Here is a 16,350-nt window from a genome sequence, read left to right as displayed (position 1 = left end):
ATCCACGGTATAAGAATTGACAATTAGATTCGTTAAGCTTCCCAAAAATATTGATATTTACGATGAATGTTGATTGAAATTTACGACTTAATGATATGTTTGATAAATATCGATCTTAAATATTATTGAATGTTCAAGAAGAATATTTAAGATCTAAAATAATAAATATTATCCAATTACATTCATAATATTTGTTTTTTTAAATATGATATAATATTTACCAATATTCTTAAATGATATTGATTTGATATCAAATTAGAATCATGCATTTTTTGTTAGTTATCTTGAAGAAATATGATATAATATTTATTAATAATCTAGATAAATTTGATTTGATCTGTTTTCAACTGAAGGATTTATCTAGACCTAACAAAGGTAAAAATTTATGTGAGACGGTGTCACGGGTCGTATTTGTGAGACGGATCTTTTATTTGGTCACCTATGAAAAAGTATTATTTTTTATGCTAAGAGTATTACTTTTTATTGTGAATATGGATAGGGTAGAGACCCATCTCACAGATTATGATCCGTGAGACGGTCTCACATGAGACATACTCACTGACAGAATGATAGATTTATTATGCAATTTTTTGTTAACTTGTCAAATAGTTTCACCAAATCATGCCGAAAACCCGTACAATTCTCATTATAGATGTCGTGAACTTTGTTGAAGGAATTTGGCCTCAACCATCAGATTTAATTATAAAATTTGTGCAATTCTTATTATTTTATGTCGCGTTAATGTATCAAATTCCATGTTGTTTTCCACCATTTTCTTTAGAAATATACATATAATTTTTCAAATTCAATTCTTTCATAAACACGATTAAATAATGGGAGACTGATTTTGAAAGTCGTTTAATTGACTTGATTCATTACCTGGAACGAATAACACAGTTGATACATTGTGTCATGTGTAAATTAATTTTTCAAAATGTTTTATTTTACTTAAAGTGGAACAATATTTGAAAATTATATATTTCAAGTGTCGTAAACAAATATTTGTATCATAGTATGATTACAAAAATTAGACATATTAATCGAATATTGTACCATATCTCGAATCACTATATCGTACATGAAGTATTTTAAAGGACTTCTATCAAGCATGATCCATGATTTGCGGAGGAAATTGATTACCATTTATCTTATATTTTTATTATAACTTAACACAGATGTATTAAAGATTCAGAAGATCACTGACTGCCTGTGAAAAATGATGTGTTCGATAATATTTGGATTTTTGAATCTAACGAAAATATTCATTACATATAGTATGTTATTAAAAATAAATTGTTTTATAAGAGCTTATAGTGACCTAGAAGAGTTAACGTGCATTTTTCTGAAGAAAAAACAACAAATTTATTGTCAAAAATAAATGTTGTTTTTGTGTCTCATAGACAAATATAATATCGAGACAATTAGTCTAGCAGATATCAAAATAAAATTAGGTGATACACAGATCCAGTTTCTTAAAGATGGTGTTATATCAATGCCAATACGATAAAATAAATGTCACTATAAACCAAGAGTTTATTGATATTGTAAACATAAGTTTAAGGATTTTATAAAGTTAACTATTTTGGTATTACAAACCAGAAGTTTTTATACCAATAAAAAGCTCATTGATAAAAATACTTCTATAGTTTAACATAATTGATTGATTTGAGGATTATAATTGTATCTCTAATATAAATTATTGATAATGCATAAATATATTGAACAAGGAACTAGATGTTCTTGAACAAATCAATAAGAATATTCTTGAATCAACTCACCAGAATATTATAAGATTTAAGAATTCTAGTACATTGAATTGTTAAATTTGATATCACTGTCAGTTGTTCAAATAGGACATAATCCCTGTATTTTCTGGAATGAAAATGTAAATATAAATGTGGGTCCATGACTTGTAATTGATGTTTAAGAAGATATTTAATGAGAATAATAATTTCCAGAATATATAATTAGTAAAAATGATTTGTTGATTAGTTATCTGTTTTGGGTTAAGCATGCATGAGCGATAGTAGTACTGAAATGAGTGACTTATCGAGAAGTTCTCGTACGTCAAGCTGCTTACGTTACACCGCTTGATCTGGTTGTCTACTTGGGCCGTAAAAAAATGATGACAGATCTTAACATGTAATATTGTCTTTGCTGAGGACATGTCTGATATTTAGAAAATGTTAAGACTGATCTCTAAAGATATCTTTCAATTATCTTGGGAGTTCATGCCTCGATGATCATGTAAAATTACATAATAACTAAGAGACTAAAAATAGAAGAAAATTTACATGTTTTTGCTTGTCTGAAGGGCTCATCTTTTCTAGTACTTGCCTTCATTTAATTTTTTTATTAATATTTTTTATTTTTAAATTTTTTTGATTAGCATCGATGTCTAATCTATTTTTTTCTCTCTCTTTCACTAGTGTGCTGCGTCATCTCTATTCTTCTCTCTCAAGTAATCACAATTTTCATTACTTCAAATGGCCGTAACTTCATCATCGGTCGCCAGTTTTCAAAATCGATTGTAGATTCGGAAAGCCAACGACATAAGCTTTCTTTTAATACCAAAATTTGGAAGTTTCTTTGTCGTCTTGAAATCAGCCGTTGTCCATCGGTCGCCGTTTTCACTGAAAATCATGAGGAAATCTTAGTGTTAGACTTTCTACAACTCGTTTTTATTGTTTTTAGTTAGATTTCGAATTTTAAAGGTGATTTCATATTTTAGTGTTTCAAAATTTGGGTATTTTGGTTTTTTGAATTTCGATAATTGATATATATTAAATTGTTGATTGTAGGTACTATATTTGAGCCGATTGATGGTATTGATAATTTTTTAGAATTTATTTGAGCAATATTTCGAAATTCCAGATTTTATATTGGGGATTGTAGATTTTTAGTGTTGATTATTTATTATTTATATGTTTAGATGCTATAGAAAACATAAATGCAAATTTATGGAATTTTGTAGGAATTTTTAAAAAATTCAGAATTATGTAAATATGATTTTCGAACTTATAAGGCTGTAAAGATTTTATATTTAAATATATTATGCCGTAAGATTTCAAATGTTAACTTCGGAATTGCTTTTGGAATAATTATAATCGTTTAAGGTTTATTGTATTAAAGTAACAATTATTTAGTGCTGGTAATATTGATTTGATTCAGTTAGCCATAATAACTTAAACTAAAGTGATATTTTATGATGTAGATGGCACCAAGGAGAAAAGAAACTCAAGAATGAAGAAAAGAAAACCATCGACCCATTTTTTAAACAAAAAGATCAGACATCGGCAAGTCAGGACCATTCTCCATCCAATACTGATGACTCAAATCCCATTGATCAACAACTTAACAAATCTCCTAGAATTGATTTGATGTATTTATAGTTGTAATAGATTTTCAAGTTGAAGAGCTTAATAATATATTCAAGATGAGACAATTGAACTTTTTAAACTTAGTTGTGCTTTGGAACCTAAAAAAAAGTTTAAGCTTCTTAATGTTGATTATATCTATCGACTTGCTGAGAAATTCTATTATATTGATTTCGATTCACAGGATTTACATCACTTAAGAATTCAATTGGATCACTATAAACTTGATGTTGCTGGCCATGAAAGATTTCAGAATTTATCAACTATTTCTGAATTATGTCGAAGATTATTTGAGAAATAAGTCAGGAACCTACGATTTGATTGACAGGTGATTTATATATTTTTATCTACGTCATTTATTTAGTTATCGAATCTGATATATTTATTTAATTGACATGTTGATTCGTCTTGTTTTAACTCTCCCCGTTTCTACATCAACAACAAAACAAGCATTTTCAGCAATGAAACTTGTTAAAACAGCTCTTTGTAACAAGATGGAAGCAGAGTTTTTCGGAGATTCTACGGTAATCTACATCGAACGAGATTTGGTTGAAAAAATTGATAACGATTTAGTAATTAATGAGTTTTATTCTATGAAGAATCGAAGAGCACAACTTCAGTAATATTTTAGCTCCATGTTTTTGAAGGTATTAAATATTAAATACTCTTATTCTATGTTTTCATGAAGTTAATGTTTACATATTTTTTAGTTAATTATTTATTTTATTAAATACAGCATGAGACAGAACCAACCCCAGATAATTTTGAATCCTGACTCCACCCCTGGTCGTATCCACGTCTCATTTTTGGGCTACAAACTTTCGAGAAATACAAGACTTCAATGATATATATAGTTCAAATTTTTACTGCATGCACTTATAACTAAATTACCACTTGTAATGGTAAAGCTTTATTGTCTCCGAAGTCATCTATGTGGTTAATAATTAAGCCAATTAGTAAAAATTAGTTCGATGATTTCTCAATATGAATACAAAGGTACGTGGATTTTTATAAAATGTAAGCAAATTAAGGCCATGCAAAAATAAATAAGATGAGGTACTTAGAGTCATAAGTTTTGATTAAAAATGGAATAAGTATATATTTGGGATGAAAATTAATTGACTTAGACAAAATTATATGGAAAAACATAAATAATATATTTAAAAAGGAAATCCAACTACAAATAAATGTATTCGCTAAAGCAAAGATTTTTTCTTGGGTTATAAACTCAAACCCTAAATAAAAATCTGATAAATTAACTTTCAATTTTTTTTTCTTGAAAATGAATAAATTAACTTTCGAACATTATGTTTCGATTCCTTTTTTGTTTAAGAGATTTGTTTAGAGTGTATGTCGTGAGATAGAATGAGTAATACCAAAGTTTTCTTAAGAAAAACAAGTCAAGCCACCAAATCTAAACAAACTAACCCATTTCGCATTTTCAAAGCAAACGAAAAAAGAAAAATAAATCTACTTATTTATAAGGAAAATTACCCCGAAACCAACTCTTGATAATTTTACATCGAAAAATTAAGAAACAAGGTATATAGTATTATTTTTCTGGTGGAAAAAAAGAAACTGTTTCACTAAAACCTTATATACAATACAAAAATCTACGTGAGACGGTCTCACGAGTTGTATTTTGTGAGACATGTCTCTTATTTTGTTTATCCATGAAAAAATATTATTTTTTATGCTAAGGCATAGTTTGGTACACATGATAGGATAAACATGTGATATATAATATAAGGATAAGTTAAGGATAAATAAGATGTAGAATATTATATTTAATGTTTGGTATGATTTTAATAAGAGTGATTAAATTTATATATTAGATTGTAGTGACACAATTAACCTTATCATAATAAATTTTATAATTTCAAAGTTGATGCTTGAATTCATATTTTTTATCTGTTCATGTGTCGATAGTACTTGCATGATTTATTTATTTTTATCTAATTTTATATATTATATAATATGATAATTGAGCCCTTGATTTTTTGAGTCAAGTCAAATATCAATTTTTAAGATTAATCGAGTGATAATAATAATTTTATTGAGATTTATAAAAATTATTTATATAATTATCAAATTATATAATATATAAAATAAATAAAATATTTATTTGATTTTAATTTCTACCTACTAGCATAGATTTATTAAAAAAATCATTTATAAATTGAGGGTAATTAAGTCATTTGTAGTGTATTTTATCATTAAATTAAAATTATCACACCTTCTATTAGGGATATTTTATCCTTCTAAAAAATTATTTATCAAGGGCCCATGATATTATCATGAGCTTTTTAAAAAGGTACCAAACATGAGAGAAGGAGGATTATTTATCAATCCCTCTCTTATCCCATGTACCGAACTATGCCTAAGAGTATTATTTTTTATTGTGAATATCGGTAGGATTGACCCGCCTCATTGATAAAAATTTGTGAGACCATTTCACAAGAGATCTATTCTATATACAAAACTTTTTAGGTGTATTTCTGGATAATTTTTCCTATTTATTTGCTACGTACATTCTTATATATAAACTAAAGAAGCACAATGGTTCAAATGATTAATATTAATTAAACATATTCCTTTATGGCCAAAGTCCGTCTGACAGTCTAGCTGCATCGTTGGTAATACAAATATAGTCCAGATTTATAATAGAAAGGCGAAGATATTTACGTTCCTAGTAATCTGAGACAACCTAGATTCCAACATGGAGAGAAATTTTAGAACACGAGATAAGTACATTTGTATGTACATGCGTACATATATATAGATAAATTATGATAATTAACAAGTAGTGTCAAAACAAGTTCAAATCTTGTCCAAAATCGCGTCCCGAATCTTGTCCGAATCATATAGAAATATGGATTGAATATCAAAGCTACGAATTATTAGAAACCGGTGAAACACGGAGACAACAGTAACATGACGGAAGGTTACACGACATGGGACAATTGTAGCCATGGCTACAGGCTTCTACTTTCCAAGCAGACGACGGCCACGTTGAGTAACGCCTTTCACCCGGGTATTCAGCACCTCCACATCATCCTGAACATTATCGATAGCTTTGGTTTGCCTGCAGTGTAAGAGTCGTATGGGAATAATTAATCTGTATCTCCAATGGATAAATTTATTTGATCATAGTTCGATGGTCGTGATAGAATGCGTTTTCACACAGGCTGCCACACAAACACCAAGATTCACACTTTCCGGAACAAGGAAAAGATGAGTTCGAGAGAGAGGTTGAATAAAACTAGCCTTTCAATTTCAGATCCCATGTCTATGGCCATATGCTTTAGCTCCCCCAGTATGTTACTTAAATCTGAGAGGGAATCATCTTGTTTGGCTTTCTCAAACTGGTAAAAAAATCATGTAATTATAATCAGTTGGGCGTCAGAAAAAGTAAAAGGCGTACTTTATCACATCAACACTTCATTTCTTAAACCTAAATATTACACATGAGAAAGCATACCTCAACTTTCTGCAACGTATTTGTGGGTTCGTTTGGTGGTGTACGGCTATGAGATATTTCCTTGGAAGTGTGAGTCAGCCCCAATTTTTGTCTTTGCTCCAAGTGATTGCCCTTTCTTTGCACTGGATCATCTACATAATAACAAGCCTTATAACCAGGAAATTGCAAAGAAAACTATAAAAATAAAACCTTCCCACTGGTCTAGGAATATAAGACTAAAGATCAGTCTTGTTGGAATGTTCGACGAATGATATATGTGATAAATACAAAAAAAACCATGGTCACATACCTCGAACGATCACAGGGCCTGCTATTGGGCGAGTTTTCTTGGGCTTCCATGTCTTGGAGATTATTCCCCCAAGACTTCCCATGAGCTTTTCACCCTGTAATATATAGGCACATGGTTTTTAGGAACAATTATTGCAAGTAGCAGAGACATAACGGGCATAATTAGCTGAAACATTTAACATATATAGGAATGATGAACTATCATCGATCCAGAGACAAGGCATGTACATTTTAGAGGGTACATCCAAAATCACCATTAATTATAGCAGTTTCACAGCGCCTAGATCATCTTCATGTCTTCCTAGAACTTAGACGAGATTAATGAAGAATAGTTTTTAGAATGTTCTGTGACAAGGATAAAGAATGGAAGTGATGGTAACTTAGAGTTGTTAGAGTATATATATATATATATATATGAGCATACAAACTTAGTGAAGCATGCAAGAGACAGATAACTCCTCACTGAGTTTAGACAAGCAAGTGAAAGATTAAGTTGAATCAAATATAGAACAGTACACTAATGAGGAGAAAGAGGGGATCATTCTCGAAGAAAAGATGAAGAAAACGTTTTACTTTAAAAATAGCCAAACAAGGAAAAATGTTTCATTTAGTTCTGAGGTTTCACTACTGAAGTTGAATGAAAGAGTTTGAGTGCCTATTTTAGCCTGAATTCTTGACTCCACCTCTGATACCTCTCCTTAAAAATAGCAGATGATTACAAAATTATGTACAAGTGTCGTCAGTAATGCATTTTCTCTTGCCATATTTCCTCTTCATTCCCTCCAGCATGGTTTAGGGTTCACATATGAATTTAACAGTAAAAATTCTAAAATTAAGCCAGGAAAAGATTAAGGCCAAACTTAGAATTATGTTTCCTGTTAAATGCCTTTCAACGAGTCAAATGTTCAAACAATTGTGAATTAATTCAATGCTTACTGCAGATACTGTTAATGGCCCACATATCTTTGGCTTCTAATATGCGAGTGTTTCTGCATGAGAAGAATACCAACCATACAAAAATTAAACATACCCTACTAAGGTCATGATCGATATCAGCAGCAACCAAGTGAGTTCTCGTAATCTGTTCTCCCTGTTGATGCAAAGTGATCAATGTTTTAGTAGCTTCATCTTTCATATCTTCAGCAATTTTGAGACAACTATTGACAGTATTTGTAGTCTCCTCCGCCTTATATACAGCATAATCTTCCAATTCCTGCACACTTTGGTTCTCCAATCCACCGGAATCCCGGAAATCATTGTTGTACTTGTTTCTATCTGCCGAAGAAAGAAAAGGCTTAGATGATGAGGTCCCTTTAATCTCGTCATCATCAAAAGGGTTCAAGCTTGAATTTGGTGTCATGGGAGAAGGGTCTGATGAGGTTCGTCTAGCTGCTTGAAGGGATTGCTTACTGTCGGTTTCATCATCTGAACCAAACGGATTAGAAATGGGATTATCAGGGACTTTTGGGTCGCCTGAGTGGTGGTTAGAGAACCTATGCAAGGGGGATTTCTTCTGACCGAACATTTTATACCACCAAATGAATTTAGGATCAAAATAGGACGCGTTTTGATAGTAAATCTGCAAGTCTTATAAAAAAAGAATCCGTCCTGTGATCGTGAAGTTCCTGGGAATGAAAAATAACACGTACCCAACAGTCAGGGCGTCTGCAAGAGCATAGAAACAATCATAAATAACAAACACACACACACACACACACAAAAGAATAGCATAGAACTATTGAACAAACAAAGAAAGAAAAACAAAGATTTGATCAGCACTTGGACAGATGAGGTAAAATAAAATCTAGTTCATATTATTCACAAAAATGAGGTAACACCTTTGAGCAAAAAGAACGACTTTCCGTCCATATACTAAGGCCCCAACTAATGAATTCTCCATAGACAATGGAAGTAAAAGCTTCCACCTGTCCTCAACAAGAAGATAAAAACTACAATTTACATAATTCACTAATCAATTAACTCTCTTTCTGATTACTGCAACTTATTATGCAGTGGTAATTTTGGACAATGGATCTTAAATGGATCAAAGATCCATTGTACAAAGCAGGCGAGTTATAAAGAACGTTGATAAGTATTTCATAAATCTGAATTTCATCATACAGAAGTACTAAAAAATACGGCATATAATAGAACTTTCAGTTGGAAACCAACCAAACGTCACCAACAACGATCAAATCAGCTTAACCAACATAACGATAAAAACAGTAAAATCACATCTCTCCTTCAGCAGGAAGTACAAAACACCAGAAGGCACGAACAAATCAAACTATTAAACTTCATACGAAACTTGAAGATGGAAACTTTTGAACTGGGTCACATGTAAATCCACAAATTCATTTCAAATTCTTGCAGATTAATAAAGAAAAGATAGGCGGTAATACCTGAAATATTAAAGGGATAATCAAGAATAGGGAGAGCTCCAAAAGGGAAGCCTTTTTTCTGAAAAATTCAACGACGATAATGCAGAGAAATGAATTTGGAAGTGGAATAAATGAATGATGAAAAATCTTTGTCGAGAGACTTGGTAAGAGCCAAGAGGTTTCGAAATTGGTCGGAAACTGCGACTATTCAAATCTAGCCCACTTGGCCATGAAACTGTTACATGGATATGAATTTACTTTTTAATATATAATATTTTCTTATATCAAGTAATTTTCCAAAAAAAAAATCATAAATGATTATTTATAAGTGAATTTTGATAATTAATTAATTAGAATAATTATTTTAATACGATAATTTATTGTTATTTTCTAAATTTTTAACATTTTGTCATAAAATTTTGGATTATTTGATTTAAAATTGATATGATTATTTTGTGTGTATACAACTATAATATAGATATAAACTATTAAGAAAATATTTTTTTGTTTATCTAAATAAATAATTTTCAAATTAATAGTTTTTACATAGATATTAACTTTATTCACATCCACTACATGTGTAACTTTGGCAATGAAGGTTGTGTAGTATCTCTAAACAATTTAATTTTAAAATTACAATGTTATCCTTATTTTACCCAACAAATTGCACAGATATTTAAATTATTAATGAGAAAAAAATTCAAAAACTCACATATTACCTAAATAATAATTACAAATTGCACCAACCAAAAAATGTGGTTAATAATTTAGTTAAGAATTAGTTAAATAAATTGTTGTCAAAAGACTTGTGTTGTGTGCATGATAATATTTAACACGTACACAGAAGTGGAAATTAGAATTAAGATTAGAAAGAAGCAAGTTGGACCTTTTCCAATGGTAACATTGAATTAATCCACTAATGCATTTTTAATCACACCCAACCCCACAAAAAAAAAAAAAAAGAAAAAATAGATGCAAGGGGATCCGAATAAAATTTATATCGAGTAGGTCTCTTGTGAGACGATCTCACAAATATTTATCTGTGAGGCGGGTCAACCCTACCAATATTCACAATAAAAAGTAATACTCTTAACATAAAAAATAATATTTTTTCATTAATGACTCAAATAAGAGATCTGTCTCACAAAATACGACCCGTGAGACTATCTAACACAAATTTTTGCCAATTATATCAAGTATACAATAAAAAAAGTTAAATTTGATGTGGATGACGTTAGTATCGAAATGTGTGATCTAATAAACGTTCTTGTACGTCAAATTACTGATAAAAATATAGAATCATCAAAAGAGGTCATGTATGTCGGTCCAACGCTGAAAAATAGGCGGGTTATGTTACCCATTTAATGACCAACTAGAAGGCGGGCAAAAAAGAGTCAACTCATTTGGATTGTTGGTTGGGACAGGTCGTTTGATTTTTTTTTTTTTTTTTTACCATATTGTTTCAATGATTTATGTACAATTAATATGTTTTAAAATGATTTATGTACGATAGTTTTTGGAATTTTAATATTATTTATTATGGTTTTGTGTTATCGATGAATAACTTTTGAAAGATTTACATTATTTATAATAATTTATGGGTTTTTTTAAAAACCATATTTTTGACAATTTTTTATTGGTTGACCCATAATCTGTGTTGGGTTGGAGTTTTCTCAATCCGCTATGTTATTAAGCCAGCCTATTTGACAACTCTAATTGTTGACGTTATACCTAATGATCTGATTAGTTAGATGAACCATGAAAGAAAGACATAAGATATTAACATGTATGTCTTTCTCTGTCGATAATGAGCCAACACAAGCGTAATAACCTGACCCCTTGTAAGTCGGCACCCAAATAGGTGCATCTTTTATATATATCTCCATCATTCCCTGGATTAGCGGTTCTTATAACTCAGCCGCATCGCATGACTAGTTGGGTGGGGATTAAACTCGACTACTCGAGCTCCCACCTAGTATTGAAACAACCACGAAATATGTTTTGGTCGACTAGCTGAGCTCATCGATACTCGGGCTTATGATGTGGCTCGATGTATTCTTACACATTATACACATTCCCTACGTATCGATAAATATTAGTCTTGATACATAAGATAAGTATATCGAGAATCCTGGAATATATACAATTTTCATGATAGAAATTAGAGTAAATTTTTTGTGAGAGGTGAGACGAGTCAATCTAATTCATACTTAAAGTGAAAAATAATAACTAGTGTTTTTTTTTGTGTCTCTGTAGCGGAATGGAGAGCTTCCCTCTGGGTTTCCGTCTCGGCTCAGTGAGTTCGATTCGGCTTTTAGCATTAAAAATTATATTTTTTTAATGAATCAGTTCGGGTTGGAGATCTGTCTCACAATACTCACCGGAGTTTTTGAGTAGAAACTAGATAGCAAATGAGAAAACATATCCATGTAGTTCATACTTCTGGTATAAGTTTGAACATAATCAGTAAAAACTTAACTAATTTTTAAAACTAAAATCTTTATCGAAACTTAAATTTAGAAAATAAATTATTGTTAATTAAGTAAAATTTAATTGTACAAATTTAAAAGATCAAAAAATCTGAAATTGGGCACGTATCCTTTTAATTCCTAATATGATACTAAGAACAAAAAATGACAAAAAAAAAAAAAAAACTAAACCAATTGTTCAATCTGTGGTTTAGAACTGACGCGCTGAATCGTTAGTTCTAGGGTTCGGAAAAGCCTAATTCTAAACTGACCCATTGCGTTAGTTCTGAGCGGTCGACCTCGTTAACCTGATCATCGACCACGGTCTAGTTCAAGGCCAGGTCCCGTTCACCATGAAACCTTGGTCACCTTTAACTAAGATCCCGAATCATGTCTTATTATTCGTAACACTCAGATTTACTATCAGTCTAATATATTATGTATCAGTGATAGACGAACTATAAGTTTTCAATAATAACATAGTTATAAATTCCGCGAATATAGAATAAAAACCTACTTAGAACACATCATATATGCGATAGTTGAGGTTTTAATGTTCAAAGTTGTTTAATGAGGACCAATTGATTACAATTTTAAGATTCTCGGCTGCGCATTCAGTTGGCCTAACTTATCAGCCCCATTATTAGGGGATGTTTTACAAGTCGAAACAAAACAAAGACAAAGACAAAGAAAGGGGTAATAATATTTGGCTCGTCTAATTAGAATGATTAAAAAATGAGAGATATTGATTAATAGTATGTTGGGATAAGACGAGCCATCTCTTGAGTCTAGAAATTTGTTTGAAAAGATTTATGGAGAAATATAACTATTAATTTTGATTCATGATTTCCGTAAAATAAGACGAATACAAAGCAATTACCATCAAATATTGTCTCGTAGAAGCTCGCTCGTGTAGTGTAGGCTCGTCGACTCGAAACATGACATTGCGTTTCATAGAATATAAATAAAATTCTTTATGTTACAACTTGGGACTGGTAAAAAGCTTACTTACAATTTATTTTATTTTTTTATAAAAATAGACTTCGCACAGGCCAAATCTGTATTTCAAGTGGTAATATAAAAAGCAAACATTAGTGCAGGAACAGTCAATGGAGCAGACATTAACCTACAATAATGTATATAATTGACATATAAATAAACAATAATAATTAATTAAGTATGAAAGGGAAAGGAGAAGGGTAGCCATAATTAAAGCCATATTTTAATTATATATATATATATATATAAATTGAAACATATAAAAAAAAATATTTAATACACATGTTATCTTATCAAAACATATGGAATACCACTGCAAAAAATAAGATATAAAATGACTTTGTGTACATTATAAATTGCTTCCCCATGTCAATTTTCAATACCTGCAGTTTCCCTTCATTGCAAGTCAAAAATAATCACAGCACAAGAATTTTAGGTTGCAGTGATGCAATGCATGCCATGTTAAAAGATACAGAAAAAATTATTAACATTTGATTAAATGCATTTTCAAATAGTAAACTAGAGATTTAGGCTCCAGACATACTAACACTTTAAATATATTAAAGATCAAATGTTATATAATCCAGAAATGACCAAAGAAATCAGGGAAAAAAGAAAGAAAATGTAAGTTCAGAGCTAATAGGACTATTAGTATTGCTAGTGATTAGAGAGAACTTCAAACACTCTGTAAAGAATCAATGAATCTGTACATTGGTAAAAAGGCTAGCAAGATCATGTTCAGCTCGAGAGAAAGCCCAGCAATGGTCTATGCTGGTTTCCACTTTCGCTATCGTTGCTTAGGCCAATCCACCATTCTTCGTGATCAACCGGAGCAGGCAAGTTGAGATCAAGAAAGTCCCGAATGTTTGAGGCCGGCATTTGAATCACGACAGACGGATGAGTAGTACTTTTGGGCTGATCTGCTATCAAATGTGATCTCTTGTGCCCGCCTAAAGCCTGCCCTGACGGGAAAACCTTGAAGCAAATTGGGCACTCATGCTCCTTAATTTTCAAGAATTCAACTTCTGATGCAGTTTTGGTGGCAAAAGCACTAATTTTTGCCATGCTTTTAGTACTTTGAATGAGTGAATTTTCGGTTTCGTGGCTGTCGTTTTCGCTTCTTGGAGCACATAAGCCTTTGAACTTTTTGTGGCTAGCTCTGTGACCCCCAAGAGCTTGATATGAAGGGAAGGCTTTTTGGCATATCGTGCATAAGAATTTTCTGGTTTTCTCAGAATCATGGGACTCAAAAGGGCTGTATGCAAATAGGGATTTGCAGGTTTTAACAGGCACACTCGCTTCAGAATCATTTGAATCAATGCACTTTCTCTTGCTTGACTTAGCCTTGTTGAATTTCAGCCCTTCAAACTGATCCAATCCACTTTTCTGGATCATATTCCTCGGCGAGTTAACTTCAGATTCTGGATCAAGATTTTTCTTCTTTCTCGTGTTCTTGAGCTTATCTCTCGATCTCTTGAACTTAGGCTCACTACAAAACGACCCTTTGCCAGAATTCTTACCAAATTTCTTACCTTCCGAAAAATCCAAACTATTATAAGAGGAATCAGAAGAATTCATGTCACCCCAATTTACAGTAGCATCCCTGGAAAGCATGATCAAACTCAAAGCAACCTCTTCTTGCTCTTGTTGATCAATCTCAGAAACACAAGGCGAAAAATTCGCTAAAGACGATGAATTTGTAGTAGATGTGTACCTTTTCATTCTGTTTGACCTCTTTTTCTTGCAAAATGGAGCTGCTGATTCATTGTCAGACTGGCTATCCCAAGAATCATCTTCTGAACTATTGGCGATCTTTCTATTGACAGAATGGGATTTCATATGGCCAAACAAAGCCTTCCAGGACTGGAAACTTTTGCCACATTCTTTACAGAATTTTTCTTGAAGCAAAGTATCTTCTTCACTTGGCTTTGAGAATTTTCTCGTCTTCTTTGGATTCTCCCTTAGTCCATAACTACATGGGATCCCGGAAAGTTTGTCGAATCTAGCATTGTTTTTGCCATCGGTAAGAGACGGAGGTCCGTCTTCTTGAAACTTACGATCTCGACCAGATGAGATATGGATCAAATGAGACCTCACGTGACCACCCAAAGATCTCCCACAGGGGAAGCTCTTGCTGCAGAATTTGCAGATATGCTTCCATTCTTGATCTCCCTCCATAACTGAATCGGGATTTTAAAGAAAATCAGGAAACACAGATTAAAAAAAAAATTCAACTTCTGTCTTACTGATCAAACGCTAATGAAACAGCGCAAAATCAAGGAACAAGAATATTATAAACTCAAGCTTGAAGTTGGATCACAGGTTTCTTGAATCTAGAACTGGTGAAGAAGAAGAAAATCAAATATTTGAGATTCTCTCAACTCTCTGCCTCTGGAGTAGAACAAGATCCCATAAACCAGAAATGTGTGAACGAATATTAAAAACCAGAGAAACGAAAAGAAAGGCAAGCTAGTTAGCCACTTAAAAAGACCTCCCTCTTTGTTTCTCTCTATGTTTAAGCTACTTTTACTAGTTTCAGAAGAAGCAGTAGCTATAGGGTAGTTGAAAGTTGAAGAAATTATCGATTTTGAAGGCAGAGTCAGTTTACCTTTGTTACTTATGACGGAAATATATTTTAATACATATATGTATATGTATGTATAGTGATTGAAATGGGTTTCTGTGGGAGGAGAAATCCATGCATGAAAGCAAAGATAAAAAGAGGTAAATTAAAGCAAATACAGATAGCAGCACGTGTAGCCCAACTGAGAATCCTACGGCAACCCAATCCGACGGCTCATATTTTTTTCCTACTGGTGGAGCAATCCGACGGCTCCGGAAAAAAAGAAAAGAAAAGGTTTTTTAAAAAAATTAACTGAAAAAAACGATTCTTTCCTTTGTCTCTTGCTATTGGAGAAGCCTACATTGCCAAATGAAAGAGGGGATTAGGGGCTCTAGTATATTATTCAAGAGGCAACTTGAGGGTCAGATTTTATGTTTCTTTATTTTGGGTGGCAAAATATAAATACTTTTAAATTTAGAAAAAAGTATACATGTATAAAACCACACACACATGTATAAAAATAAGAGTGAGTCTCATGTGAGACCGTCTCACGGATCTTAATCTGTGAGATGAGTCAACCCCACTCATATTCACAATAAAAAGTAATACTATTAGCATAAAAAGTAATATTTTTTCATGGATAACCCAAATAAGAGATCCGTCTCACGAATACGACCCATGAGACCGTCTCATACAAGTTTTTGCCTAAAAATATAAAAGGTTTAATTTAAGTATGTATGAGATGATCTCATTGATCTTTCTTTGTGAGATGAGTCAACATTACTAATATTTA

General features: G+C 31.8%; 2 protein-coding genes across 3 annotated transcripts; both read right to left on the bottom strand.

Annotated features, from left to right (window-relative positions):
- Nucleotides 1-6,180: 6,180 nt before the first annotated feature.
- On the bottom strand, nucleotides 6,181-9,757 carry LOC140805728 (SNAP25 homologous protein SNAP33-like). 2 transcript variants are annotated; one of them, XM_073162007.1, is made up of 6 exons: nucleotides 9,549-9,757; nucleotides 8,177-8,811; nucleotides 7,148-7,241; nucleotides 6,859-6,989; nucleotides 6,645-6,742; nucleotides 6,181-6,462 (listed from the first exon to the last, which is right to left on the bottom strand). In XM_073162007.1, the coding sequence occupies exons 2-6, from the start codon at nucleotides 8,669-8,671 to the stop codon at nucleotides 6,363-6,365; spliced, it is 918 nt and encodes a 305-aa protein (XP_073018108.1). In that variant the 5' UTR covers nucleotides 8,672-8,811; nucleotides 9,549-9,757; the 3' UTR covers nucleotides 6,181-6,362. The 2 variants fall into 2 exon arrangements, with proteins under 2 accessions (XP_073018108.1, XP_073018109.1); XM_073162008.1 differs by having other exon boundaries at nucleotides 8,177-8,771.
- Nucleotides 9,758-13,554: 3,797 nt separating this feature from the next.
- On the bottom strand, nucleotides 13,555-15,702 carry LOC140804604 (uncharacterized). The gene is made up of 2 exons (XM_073160670.1): nucleotides 15,603-15,702; nucleotides 13,555-15,174 (listed from the first exon to the last, which is right to left on the bottom strand). The coding sequence occupies exon 2, from the start codon at nucleotides 15,170-15,172 to the stop codon at nucleotides 13,733-13,735; it is 1,440 nt and encodes a 479-aa protein (XP_073016771.1). The 5' UTR covers nucleotides 15,173-15,174; nucleotides 15,603-15,702; the 3' UTR covers nucleotides 13,555-13,732.
- Between the last annotated feature and the right edge of the window lie 648 nt (nucleotides 15,703-16,350).

This window comes from Primulina eburnea, chromosome 11 (assembly GCF_022965805.1).
Source record: "Primulina eburnea isolate SZY01 chromosome 11, ASM2296580v1, whole genome shotgun sequence".
Taxonomy (NCBI): Eukaryota; Viridiplantae; Streptophyta; class Magnoliopsida; order Lamiales; family Gesneriaceae; genus Primulina; species Primulina eburnea.
The sequence above is the reverse complement of the archived record's forward strand: the minus strand, read 5'-3'. Positions and strand labels throughout refer to the sequence as shown.